General features: G+C 53.0%; 1 protein-coding gene across 7 annotated transcripts in view; it reads left to right on the forward strand.

Moving 5' to 3' along the window:
* tpd52l2b (tpd52 like 2b) overlaps window positions 1–14155 on the forward strand; it is a 50470-nt gene that overhangs the window by 29363 nt on the left and 6952 nt on the right. For 5 of the 7 annotated variants that reach the window (XM_064956213.1, XM_064956214.1, XM_064956212.1 and 2 more), the window contains 2 exons: window positions 8468–8569; window positions 13602–13628. In XM_064956213.1, the coding sequence (XP_064812285.1) occupies window positions 8468–8569; window positions 13602–13628 (129 nt within the window). The remainder of the gene's footprint in view (window positions 1–8467; window positions 8570–13601; window positions 13629–14155) is intronic. The other 2 variants (XM_064956216.1, XM_064956215.1) reach the window with 1 other exon arrangement.

The following is a 14155-nucleotide window of genomic DNA, read 5'->3' on the forward strand; positions in this document are numbered from 1 at the left end:
TCCTCCTCACCCCCCTACTGGGTTGGTAGTCCTCCTCACCCCCTACTGGGTTGGTAGTCCTCCTCACCCCCCTACTGGGTTGGTAGTCCTCCTCACCCCCCTACTGGGTTGGTAGTCCTCCTCACCCCCTACTGGGTTGGTAGTCCTCCTCACCCCCTACTGGGTTGGTAGTCCTCCTCACCCCCCTACTGGGTTGGTAGTCCTCCTCACCCCCCTACTGGGTTGGTAGTCCTCCTCACCCCCCTACTGGGTTGGTAGTCCTCCTCACCCTACTGGGTTGGTAGTCCTCCTCACCCTACTGGGTTGGTAGTCCTCCTCACCCTACTGGGTTGGTGGTCCTCCTCACCCTACTGGGTTGGTGGTCCTCCTCACCCCCCTACTGGGTTGGTGGTCCTCCTCACCCCCCTACTGGGTTGGTGGTCCTCCTCACCCCCCTACTGGGTTGGTGGTCCTCCTCACCCCCTACTGGGTTGGTGGTCCTCCTCACCCCCCTACTGGGTTGGTGGTCCTCCTCACCCTACTGGGTTGGTAGTCCTCCTCACCCTACTGGGTTGGTAGTCCTCCTCACCCCCCTACTGGGTTGGTAGTCCTCCTCACCCTACTGAACTCCTACTGGGTTGGTAGTCCTCCTCACCCTACTGGGTTGGTAGTCCTCCTCACCCTACTGAACTCCTACTGGGTTGGTAGTCCTCCTCACCCTACTGGGTTGGTAGTCCTCCTCACCCCTACTGGGTTGGTAGTCCTCCTCACCCCTACTGGGTTGGTAGTCCTCCTCACCCCTACTGGGTTGGTAGTCCTCCTCACCCCTACTGGGTTGGTAGTCCTCCTCACCCCCTACTGGGTTGGTAGTCCTCCTCACCCCCTACTGGGTTGGTAGTCCTCCTCACCCCCTACTGGGTTGGTAGTCCTCCTCACCCCCTACTGGGTTGGTAGTCCTCCTCACCCCCTACTGGGTTGGTAGTCCTCCTCACCCCTACTGGGTTGGTAGTCCTCCTCACCCCCTACTGGGTTGGTAGTCCTCCTCACCCCCTACTGGGTTGGTAGTCCTCCTCACCCCCTACTGGGTTGGTAGTCCTCCTCACCCTACTGGGTTGGTAGTCCTCCTCACCCTACTGGGTTGGTAGTCCTCCTCACCCCCCTACTGGGTTGGTAGTCCTCCTCACCCCCTACTGGGTTGGTAGTCCTCCGCACCCTACTGAACTCCTACTGGGTTGGTAGTCCTCCTCACCCTACTGGGTTGGTAGTCCTCCTCACCCTACTGAACTCCTACTGGGTTGGTAGTCCTCCTCACCCTACTGGGTTGGTAGTCCTCCTCACCCTACTGAACTCCTACTGGGTTGGTAGTCCTCCTCACCCTACTGGGTTGGTAGTCCTCCTCACCCTACTGTGCAAATACCTGATCTCTTTAGCACTCCTCCTCACCCCTACTGGGTTGGTAGTCCTCCTCACCCCCCTACTGGGTTGGTAGTCCTCCTCACCCTACTGGGTTGGTAGTCCTCCTCACCCCTACTGGGTTGGTAGTCCTCCTCACCCCCTACTGGGTTGGTAGTCCTCCTCACCCCCTACTGGGTTGGTAGTCCTCCTCACCCCCTACTGGGTTGGTAGTCCTCCTCACCCCCTACTGGGTTGGTAGTCCTCCTCACCCCCGACTGGGTTGGTAGTCCTCCTCACCCCCGACTGGGTTGGTAGTCCTCCTCACCCCCTACTGGGTTGGTAGTCCTCCTCACCCCCTACTGGGTTGGTAGTCCTCCTCACCCCCTACTGGGTTGGTAGTCCTCCTCACCCCCTACTGGGTTGGTAGTCCTCCTCACCCCCTACTGGGTTGGTAGTCCTCCTCACCCCCTACTGGGTTGGTAGTCCTCCTCACCCTACTGGGTTGGTAGTCCTCCTCACCCTACTGGGTTGGTGGTCCTCCTCACCCCCTACTGGGTTGGTGGTCCTCCTCACCCCCTACTGGGTTGGTGGTCCTCCTCACCCCCTACTGGGTTGGTGGTCCTCCTCACCCCCTACTGGGTTGGTGGTCCTCCTCACCCCCTACTGGGTTGGTGGTCCTCCTCACCCCCCTACTGGGTTGGTGGTCCTCCTCACCCCCTACTGGGTTGGTGGTCCTCCTCACCCCCTACTGGGTTGGTGGTCCTCCTCACCCCCCTACTGGGTTGGTGGTCCTCCTCACCCCCTACTGGGTTGGTGGTCCTCCTCACCCCCCTACTGGGTTGGTGGTCCTCCTCACCCCCTACTGGGTTGGTGGTCCTCCTCACCCCCCTACTGGGTTGGTGGTCCTCCTCACCCCCCTACTGGGTTGGTGGTCCTCCTCACCCCCTACTGGGTTGGTGGTCCTCCTCACCCTACTGGGTTGGTGGTCCTCCTCACCCTACTGGGTTGGTAGTCCTCCTCACACTACTGGGTTGGTAGTCCTCCTCACCCCTACTGGGTTGGTAGTCCTCCTCACCCCCCTACTGGGTTGGTAGTCCTCCTCACCCTACTGAACTCCTACTGGGTTGGTAGTCCTCCTCACCCTACTGAACCTCTACTGGGTTGGTAGTCCTCCTCACCCTACTGGGTTGGTAGTCCTCCTCACCCTACTGAACTCCTACTGGGTTGGTAGTCCTCCTCACCCTACTGTGCAAATACCTGATCTCTTTAGCACTCCTCCTCACCCCTACTGGGTTGGTAGTCCTCCACACCCCCGACTGGGTTGGTAGTCCTCCTCACCCCCGACTGGGTTGGTAGTCCTCCTCACCCCCCTACTGGGTTGGTAGTCCTCCTCACCCCCCTACTGGGTTGGTAGTCCTCCTCACCCCCCTACTGGGTTGGTAGTCCTCCTCACCCCCCTACTGGGTTGGTAGTCCTCCTCACCCCCTACTGGGTTGGTAGTCCTCCTCACCCCCTACTGGGTTGGTAGTCCTCCTCACCCCCCTACTGGGTTGGTAGTCCTCCTCACCCCCCTACTGGGTTGGTAGTCCTCCTCACCCTACTGGGTTGGTAGTCCTCCTCACCCTACTGGGTTGGTGGTCCTCCTCACCCCCCTACTGGGTTGGTGGTCCTCCTCACCCCCCTACTGGGTTGGTGGTCCTCCTCACCCCCCTACTGGGTTTGTGGTCCTCCTCACCCCCCTACTGGGTTGGTGGTCCTCCTCACCCCCCTACTGGGTTGGTGGTCCTCCTCACCCCCCTACTGGGTTGGTGGTCCTCCTCACCCCTCTACTGGGTTGGTGGTCCTCCTCACCCCCCTACTGGGTTGGTGGTCCTCCTCACCCCCCTACTGGGTTGGTGGTCCTCCTCACCCTACTGGGTTGGTAGTCCTCCTCACCCTACTGGGTTGGTAGTCCTCCTCACACTACTGGGTTGGTAGTCCTCCTCACCCCTACTGGGTTGGTAGTCCTCCTCACCCCCCTACTGGGTTGGTAGTCCTCCTCACCCTACTGAACTCCTACTGGGTTGGTAGTCCTCCTCACCCTACTGAACTCCTACTGGGTTGGTAGTCCTCCTCACCCTACTGGGTTGGTAGTCCTCCTCACCCTACTGAACTCCTACTGGGTTGGTAGTCCTCCTCACCCTACTGTGCAAATACCTGATCTCTTTAGCACTCCTCCTCACCCCTACTGGGTTGGTAGTCCTCCTCACCCCCCTACTGGGTTGGTAGTCCTCCTCACCCTACTGGGTTGGTAGTCCTCCTCACCCCCTACTGGGTTGGTAGTCCTCCTCACCCCCTACTGGGTTGGTAGTCCTCCTCACCCCCTACTGGGTTGGTAGTCCTCCTCACCCCCTACTGGGTTGGTAGTCCTCCTCACCCCCTACTGGGTTGGTAGTCCTCCTCACCCCCTACTGGGTTGGTAGTCCTCCTCACCCCCTACTGGGTTGGTAGTCCTCCTCACCCCCTACTGGGTTGGTAGTCCTCCTCACCCCCTACTGGGTTGGTAGTCCTCCTCACCCCCCTACTGGGTTGGTAGTCCTCCTCACCCCCTACTGGGTTGGTAGTCCTCCTCACCCTACTGGGTTGGTAGTCCTCCTCACCCCCTACTGGGTTGGTAGTCCTCCTCACCCCCTACTGGGTTGGTAGTCCTCCTCACCCCCTACTGGGTTGGTAGTCCTCCTCACCCCCTACTGGGTTGGTAGTCCTCCTCACCCCCTACTGGGTTGGTAGTCCTCCTCACCCCCTACTGGGTTGGTAGTCCTCCTCACCCCCTACTGGGTTGGTAGTCCTCCTCACCCCCTACTGGGTTGGTAGTCCTCCTCACCCCTACTGGGTTGGTAGTCCTCCTCACCCCCTACTGGGTTGGTAGTCCTCCTCACCCCCTACTGGGTTGGTAGTCCTCCTCACCCCCTACTGGGTTGGTAGTCCTCCTCACCCCCTACTGGGTTGGTAGTCCTCCCCCTCACCCTACTGGGTTGGTAGTCCTCCTCACCCTACTGGGTTGGTAGTCCTCCTCACCCTACTGGGTTGGTAGTCCTCCTCACCCTACTGGGTTGGTAGTCCTCCTCACCCTACTGGGTTGGTAGTCCTCCTCACCCTACTGGGTTGGTAGTCCTCCTCACCCTACTGGGTTGGTAGTCCTCCTCACCCTACTGGGTTGGTAGTCCTCCTCACCCTACTGGGTTGGTAGTCCTCCTCACCCTACTGGGTTGGTAGTCCTCCACACCCTACTGGGTTGGTAGTCCTCCTCACCCTACTGAACTCCTACTGGGTTGGTGGTCCTCCTCACCCCCTACTGGGTTGGTGGTCCTCCTCACCCCCTACTGGGTTGGTAGTCCTCCTCACCCCCTACTGGGTTGGTAGTCCTCCTCACCCCCTACTGGGTTGGTAGTCCTCCTCACCCCTACTGGGTTGGTAGTCCTCCTCATCCCCTACTGGGTTGGTAGTCCTCCTCATCCCCTACTGGGTTGGTAGTCCTCCTCAGCCCCTACTGGGTTGGTAGTCCTCCTCATCCCCTACTGGGTTGGTAGTCCTCCTCATCCCCTACTGGGTTGGTAGTCCTCCTCATCCCCTACTGGGTTGGTAGTCCTCCTCACCCCCTACTGGGTTGGTAGTCCTCCTCACCCCCTACTGGGTTGGTAGTCCTCCTCACCCCCTACTGGGTTGGTAGTCCTCCTCACCCTACTGAACCCCTACTGGGTTGGTGGTCCTCCTCACCCCTACTGAACTCCTACTGGGTTGGTGGTCCTCCTCACCCCCTACTGGGTTGGTGGTCCTCCTCACCCCCTACTGGGTTGGTGGTCCTCCTCACCCCCCTACTGGGTTGGTGGTCCTCCTCACCCCCCTACTGGGTTGGTGGTCCTCCTCACCCCCTACTGGGTTGGTGGTCCTCCTCACCCCTACTGAACTCCTACTGGGTTGGTGGTCCTCCTCACCCCCTACTGGGTTGGTGGTCCTCCTCACCCCCTACTGGGTTGGTGGTCCTCCTCACCCCCCCCTACTGGGTTGGTGGTCCTCCTCACCCCCTACTGGGTTGGTGGTCCTCCTCACCCCCTACTGGGTTGGTGGTCCTCCTCACCCCCTACTGGGTTGGTGGTCCTCCTCACCCCCTACTGGGTTGGTGGTCCTCCTCACCCCCTACTGGGTTGGTGGTCCTCCTCACCCCCTACTGGGTTGGTGGTCCTCCTCACCCCCTACTGGGTTGGTAGTCCTCCTCACCCCCTACTGGGTTGGTAGTCCTCCTCACCCTACTGAACTCCTACTGGGTTGGTGGTCCTCCTCACCCTACTGAACTCCTACTGGGTTGGTAGTCCTCCTGACCCGACTGAACTCCTACTGGGTTGGTGGTCCTCCTCACCCTACTGAACTCCTACTGGGTTGGTGGTCCTCCTCACGCTACTGAACTCCTACTGGGTTGGTGGTCCTCCTCACCCTACTGAACTCCTACTGGGTTGGTAGTCCTCCTCACCCTACTGAACTCCTACTGGGTTGGTAGTCCTCCTCACCCCCTACTGGGTTGGTAGTCCTCCTCACCCCCTACTGGGTTGGTAGTCCTCCTCACCCCCTACTGGGTTGGTAGTCCTCCTCACCCTACTGGGTTGGTAGTCCTCCTCACCCTACTGGGTTGGTAGTCCTCCTCACCCTACTGGGTTGGTAGTCCTCCTCACCCTACTGGGTTGGTAGTCCTCCTCACCCTACTGGGTTAGTAGTCCTCCTCACCCTACTGGGTTGGTAGTCCTCCTCACCCTACTGGGTTGGTAGTCCTCCTCACCCTACTGGGTTGGTAGTCCTCCTCACCCTACTGGGTTGGTAGTCCTCCTTACCCTACTGGGTTGGTAGTCCTCCTCACCCTACTGGGTTGGTAGTCCTCCTCACCCTACTGAACTCCTACTGGGTTGGTAGTCCTCCTGACCCGACTGAACTCCTACTGGGTTGGTGGTCCTCCTCACCCTACTGAACTCCTACTGGGTTGGTGGTCCTCCTCACGCTACTGAACTCCTACTGGGTTGGTGGTCCTCCTCACCCTACTGAACTCCTACTGGGTTGGTAGTCCTCCTCACCCCCTACTGGGTTGGTAGTCCTCCTCACCCCCTACTGGGTTGGTAGTCCTCCTCACCCCCTACTGGGTTGGTAGTCCTCCTCACCCCCTACTGGGTTGGTAGTCCTCCTCACCCCCTACTGGGTTGGTAGTCCTCCTCACCCCCTACTGGGTTGGTAGTCCTCCTCACCCCCTACTGGGTTGGTAGTCCTCCTCACCCCCTACTGGGTTGGTAGTCCTCCTCACCCTACTGGGTTGGTAGTCCTCACCCTACTGGGTTGGTAGTCCTCCTCACCCTACTGGGTTGGTAGTCCTCACCCCCCTACTGGGTTGGTAGTCCTCCTCACCCCCCTACTGGGTTGGTAGTCCTCCTCACCCCCTACTGGGTTGGTAGTCCTCCTCACCCCCTACTGGGTTGGTAGTCCTCCTCACCCCCTACTGGGTTGGTAGTCCTCCTCACCCCCTACTGGGTTGGTAGTCCTCCTCACCCCCTACTGGGTTGGTAGTCCTCCTCACCCCCTACTGGGTTGGTAGTCCTCCTCACCCCCTACTGGGTTGGTAGTCCTCCTCACCCCCTACTGGGTTGGTAGTCCTCCTCACCCCCTACTGGGTTGGTAGTCCTCCTCACCCCCTACTGGGTTGGTAGTCCTCCTCACCCCCTACTGGGTTGGTAGTCCTCCTCACGCTACTGAACTCCTACTGGGTTGGTGGTCCTCCTCACCCTACTGAACTCCTACTGGGTTGGTAGTCCTCCTCACCCTACTGAACTCCTACTGGGTTGGTAGTCCTCCTCACCCCCTACTGGGTTGGTAGTCCTCCTCACCCCCTACTGGGTTGGTAGTCCTCCTCACCCCCTACTGGGTTGGTAGTCCTCCTCACCCCCTACTGGGTTGGTAGTCCTCCTCACCCCCTACTGGGTTGGTAGTCCTCCTCACCCCCTACTGGGCTGGTGGTCCTCCTCACCCCCTACTGGGTTGGTAGTCCTCCTCACCCCCTACTGGGTTGGTAGTCCTCCTCACCCCCTACTGGGTTGGTAGTCCTCCTCACCCCCTACTGGGTTGGTGGTCCTCCTCACCCCCTACTGGGTTGGTGGTCCTCCTCACCCCCTACTGGGTTGGTAGTCCTCCTCACCCCCTACTGGGTTGGTAGTCCTCCTCACCCCCCTACTGGGTTGGTGGTCCTCCTCACCCCCCTACTGGGTTGGTGGTCCTCCTCACCCCCCTACTGGGTTGGTGGTCCTCCTCACCCCCCTACTGGGTTGGTGGTCCTCCTCACCCCCCTACTGGGTTGGTGGTCCTCCTCACCCCCCTACTGGGTTGGTGGTCCTCCTCACCCCCTACTGGGTTGGTGGTCCTCTACTGGGTTGGTGGTCCTCCTCACCCCCTACTGGGTTGGTGGTCCTCTACTGGGTTGGTGGTCCTCCTCACCCCCTACTGGGTTGGTAGTCCTCCTCACCCCCTACTTGGTTTGTGGTCCTCCTCACCCCCTACTGGGTTGGTGGTCCTCCTCACCCCCTACTGGGTTGGTAGTCCTCTACTGGGTTGGTGGTCCTCCTCACCCCCTATTGGGTTGGTGGTCCTCCTCACCCCCTACTGGGTTGGTGGTCCTCCTCACCCCCTATTGGGTTGGTGGTCCTCCTCACCCCCTATTGGGTTGGTGGTCCTCCTCACCCCCTACTGGGTTGGTAGTCCTCTACTGGGTTGGTGGTCCTCCTCACCCTAATTTTAAAAAATGCTCTTTCATCAGAATATATTTGTAGATCTTTGTCACGGTTTTATTAGGAACTCTTGCTAATTCCTCAGTATTTCTGGAGTGTTTTCCTCAGTATTTCTGCATACTTGTTTTTCTGCTCTTGTCTGTCAGACTTATTAACCCCCTAGATGGCAAATAATCTTGCCTCTGCTTGCGACAGAGGCGTAATCTATTCTAAACTAAGTGAGTCCTGTTTTCGATCTTTTTTTTTCAATTATGTTCTAATGATATTTTATATTTAGTGTTTCTATCCTCTCCCGCCAGGTACAAGAAGACTCAGGAGACCCTGTCTGTGGCGGGACAGAAGACCACTGCTGCCTTCTCCACCATGGGCACTGCCCTCAGCAGGAAACTGGGAGACATGAGGTACAGACCAAGACACAAAATGGCCGCCCTCGATCCCTTTCTGTAGAGCAGTTTCGGACAACCACGAAGTTGTAAAACCTAGAGGTGTCATCTCGGTCCTCTTTTCCACTAGGTTGTATACGTTTATTTGGTGAGGCTACAACAACCCTCTTTCTGGTGAGCAGGTTCGGACAACCACGATGTTATAAAACCTAGAGGTGTCATCTCGGTCCTCTTTTCCACTAGGTTGTATACGTTTATTTGGTGAGGCTACAACAACCCTCTTTCTGGTGAGCAGGTTCGGACAACCACGAAGTTGTAAAACCTAGAGGTGTCATCTCGGTCCTCCTTTCCACTAGGTTGTATAAGTTTATTTGGTGAGGCCACAATAACCCTCTTTCTGGTGAGCAGGTTCGGACAACCACGAAGTTATAAAACCTAGAGGTGTCATCTCGGTCCTCTTTTCCACTAGGTTGTATACGTTTATTTGGTGAGGCTACAACAACCCTCTTTCTGGTGAGCAGGTTCGGACAACCACGAAGTTGTAAAACCTAGAGGTGTCATCTCGGTCCTCCTTTCCACTAGGTTGTATACGTTTATTTGGTGAGGCTACAACAACCCTCTTTCTGGTGAGCAGGTTCGGACAACCACGAAGTTGTAAAACCTAGAGGTGTCATCTCGGTCCTCTTTTCCACTAGGTTGTATAAGTTTATTTGGTGAGGCCACAACAACCCTCTTTCTGGTGAGAGCTGGTCCCGCCTCCCTAATCTCGAACACCTGATTCGGCTGCACACCTGGGACCTTATTTATAACCGTTGGGTCAATTTGACACTAAATATCTGCGTGCCTCACTTCATGACAAGACTGCGCACAAATATTGATTTATAATATACAACGTGTATATCCTGTTATGAGTCAGACCTGTTGTTAAACTGCGCGCGTGTGTCAACGAGCGTTGTCACGCTGCCCGGAAACGCCCATCATTCACCTTTTTTACGATTTGCTCAATCGTGTCGTTTTTTTTTTTTTCTGTGTACTTTGTAAATATGGAAATTAGGCCAGGACCCGAAAGGAAATGGCAATGGTGAACGTGATTAAATATCTTTGGAGGTGTTTGGCAGAGCGTTTTCCTTTGCAGTGACTGTTTGTTTGTACCTGGCCGTTTTTCTGAAAGATGACAACTATTTGCACATTTATTTTTTTATTTTTTCCCGAACAGAAATAAGCTGCACTGCCCACAAATTCTATAACATTGCTCCGGCGGGACACACACACACACACACACACCTGTTTACAGTGGTAACCTACCCACTTCAATGCTAAAGATCAACCGTCAGTTTAAATGATACTATATGTTATACGCCACGCTCCTTTTCAGATGCACAGAGCAAAAACGTTAAATTATAATAGCCTATCTAAGGCCCAATTAAATGATGTGCATTGTAATTTATTTTATGGCTGCTTCGGGAAGTTGAGGGAGTTATTTTTGCAATGGTTATTATATTTATAAATGAAATATTGTCTGTTGGAGGAATGTCACCTTAAGCTATTCATGCGTAGCCTACAAACCTCAATGGTAAAGGTGAACTGGTTGTTCTACCGTTCAACTGCACTTCGGATCACAGAGCAAAGCTGATCTATTTACTAATGCATTTCGGATCACAGAGCAAAGCTGATCTATTTACTAATGCACTTTGGATCACAGAGCAAAGCTGATCTATTTACTAATGCACTTCGGATCACAGAGCAAAATACTATGAAAAAGCTGATCTATTTACCACTGTGAAGTGGGTCGAATTTTAAATGAGAGCTGGGGATGAATGGTAGCCTACGGACCAAACTAAGTTAGGATGGGATGTTTCACCAGTATGGAACCATCTGTCAGGAAAGGTGAATTTATTCTGCGACGATCATGGAAATTAAACGGATGCTGATTCCTAATTATTTTACAATGTAAAGATTTTTATTTATTTTTATTTATTAACTCAAATTATTTTTGCTCTTCTCACTAACGGCAAATAATAGCATTTTTATTATATTTAGTTTTTTATAAAAATACAAATATTAATTGTCATATATTCCTGCAGAAGGCTACGATAGCCTACTGTTGCTTTCTGGGAATGTAATGATTCAAACACTAGACACTGTGCGTACTCATGGTCTAAGCACATGCTCACGTCAAGTTACGTTTTTATAAATGCAAACTTTTTTTGTGAAAACCATTGTGGCATATTTTGTGCGTATGCAACATTTTATTGAATTAAGCCCCAGAACCTTGATTAGCTGCAGCGTTTGAATGAGGCCCCCAGGCCCTTGATTACCTACATCATTTGTGAATGAGGCCCCCAGGGCCTTGATTAGCTGCAACATTTATGAATGAGGCCCCCAGGACCTTGATTACCTACATCATTTGTGAATGAGGCCCCCAGGACCTTGATTAGCTCCAACATTTATGAATGAGGCTCCAGGGACCTTGATTAGCCAGTAGTTTTCCAGGAGGAGTGTTTGGCAGCTCTGATGTAGAAAACACTGTCTGCGTTTACTCTCCTGGAAGACTTCTGAAGTAGACACTGTAGAATTTACACTAACCCCCCACCCACCCACCCTCCCTCCCAGACTCATAACCACCTTTGCCTGCAGTCAATTCCACTTGGTTGCTCCAACTTCAACTAGTTATGGAGGACCTTTCTTACAGCCATGTTATAGATGACTTGTCGTCGAACCAAATGTCTGAAGGCCTTTTTTTAACTTATGGTTTGATTCAACACTTTAATAATTTGTTGTAAATAATCCATCCATTCATCACCCTCGTAACATATTATCTCTAGTGTCTACGAGATCTCAGAATATGTCTACTAACATTCACTATTAATTATTATTATTATTAATTATCATTATTAACGTTGTCCCAAGTCCACATTGACGTGTGTCATCGCCCTCTCCTTGTGTACCTGTTTCTGGATCCACTACTCTGGCCTTGCAACAATACTCCCTTCCTGCTTGCTCTGTGTTTCTGGATCCATTACTCTGGCCTTGCAACAATACTCCCTTCCTGCTTGCTCTGTGTTTCTGGATCCACTACTCTGGCCTTGCAACAATACTCCCTTCCTGCTTGCTCTGTGTTTCTGGATCCACTACTCTGGCCTTGCAACAATACTCCCTTCCTGCTTGCTCTGTGTTTCTGGATCCATTACTCTGGCCTTGCAACAATACTCCCTTCCTGCTTGCTCTGTGTTTCTGGATCCACTACTCTGGCCTTGCAACAATACTCCCTTCCTGCTTGCTCTGTGTTTCTGGATCCACTACTCTGGCCTTGCAACAATACTCCCTTCCTGCTTGCTCTGTGTTTCTGGATCCACTACTCTGGCCTTGCAACAATACTCCCTTCCTGCTTGCTCTGTGTTTCTGGATCCATTACTCTGGCCTTGCAACAATACTCCCTTCCTGCTTGCTCTGTGTTTCTGGATCCACTACTCTGGCCTTGCAACAATACTCCCTTCCTGCTTGCTCTGTGTTTCTGGATCCATTACTCTGGCCTTGCAACAATACTCCCTTCCTGCTTGCTCTGTGTTTCTGGATCCACTACTCTGGCCTTGCAACAATACTCCCTTCCTGCTTGCTCTGTGTTTCTGGATCCATTACTCTGGCCTTGCAACAATACTCCCTTCCTGCTTGCTCTGTGTTTCTGGATCCACTACTCTGGCCTTGCAACAATACTCCCTTCCTGCTTGCTCTGTGTTTCTGGATCCATTACTCTGGCCTTGCAACAATACTCCCTTCCTGCTTGCTCTGTGTTTCTGGATCCATTACTCTGGCCTTGCAACAATACTCCCTTCCTGCTTGCTCTGTGTTTCTGGATCCATTACTCTGGCCTTGCAACAATACTCCCTTCCTGCTTGCTCTGTGTTTCTGGATCCATTACTCTGGCCTTGCAACAATACTCCCTTCCTGCTTGCTCTGTGTTTCTGGATCCATTACTCTGGCCTTGCAACAATACTCCCTTCCTGCTAGCGTTATCCCATGATCCAGGTCTGAATTAGACCAGACTGTACACTCCCTACAGCAGGGTTGCAGAACATGGGACCCTGGTGTTCAATGCAATGCCATCTATCATGTCCGCATCACCATCATTTCTACCAGGTTTGAAAAAATGTAAAAAATTAAAAAACATGGCTGACTTGTGCATTTCAATGAGGTTTTCTTGACTTCTTAAATGATTTCAATATCTGCTAGTGTCCCAAATGCCAACTTTTCCCCTATATAGCCCTATGGTCTAAAGTAGTGCACTAATGTATGGAATAGGGTGCCATAGGGCTCTGGTCTAAAGTAGTGCACTATATAGGGAATAGGGTGCCATAGGGCTCTGGTCTAAAGTAGTGCACTATATAGGGAATAGGGTGCCATAGGGCTCTGGTCTAAAGTAGTGCACTATATAGGGAATAGGGTGCCATAGGGCTCTGGTCTAAAGTAGTGCACTATATAGGGAATAGGGTGCCATAGGGCTCTGGTCTAAAGTAGTGCACTATATAGGGAATAGGGTGCCATAGGGCTCTGGTCTAAAGTAGTGCGCTATATAGGGAATAGGGTGCCATAGGGCTCTGGTCTAAAGTAGTGCGCTATATAGGGAATAGGGTGCCATAGGGCTCTGGTCTAAAGTAGTGCACTATATAGGGAATAGGGTGCCATAGGGCTCTGGTCTAAAGAAGTGCGCTATATATATAGGGAATAGGGTGCCATAGGGCTCTGGTCTAAAGAAGTGCGCTATATAGGGTGCCATAGGGCTCTGGTCTAAAGTAGTGCGCTATATAGGGAATAGGGTGCCATAGGGCTCTGGTCTAAAGAAGTGCACTATATAGGGAATAGGGTGCCATAGGGCTCTGGTCTAAAGTAGTACACTATATAGGGAATAGGGTGCCATTTGGGACGTACCCTCTGAAAGCAGCCCCTTTTGGTAAATAGGCGAGCTCTGCTCAGCTCGTTGCTTCTTGTGCCTCACCCTGTGTTTTTTGTTTCTCTTGTTTGTTTGCTTTTAATTGCTGCGTCTGGTCTACAGAGCGCTGCCATTCTCTAACTCCTTTAGGTAAGACCTACTCTGTGCTACTGGAACAATCCACTTTACCGACTTCCATCAATTACTATGATCACTTACCTTGAGGTCCTGGCTGTTTAATGCAGCTATAGTCTTCATGCTGCCACTCTGCTTTCTCAAATCAAATTGTATTTGTTCACATGCGCCGAATACAACGGGTGTAGACTTTACTGTGAAATGCTTCCTTACGAGCCCTTCACAACGATGCAGAGTTAAAGAATAATGGTAACACGAGGAATAAAATAAACAACAATTAAGCTATATACAGGGAGTACCAGATCAATGTGCAGGGGTACGAGGTATGTGAGGTAGATATGTACATGAATGCAGGGTAAAGCGACTAGGCATCAGGATAGATAATAATAAGGAATTTGAGGTAGATATGTACATGAATGCAGGGTAAAGTGACTAGGCGTCAGGATAGATAAGGTATTTGAGGTAGATATGTACATAAAGGCAGGGTAAAGTGACTAGGCATCAGGATAGATGAGAGTAAAATAAAGAACAGAGTAGCAGCG

This window comes from Oncorhynchus masou, chromosome 33 (assembly GCF_036934945.1).
Source record: "Oncorhynchus masou masou isolate Uvic2021 chromosome 33, UVic_Omas_1.1, whole genome shotgun sequence".
Classification (NCBI taxonomy): domain Eukaryota; kingdom Metazoa; phylum Chordata; class Actinopteri; order Salmoniformes; family Salmonidae; genus Oncorhynchus; species Oncorhynchus masou.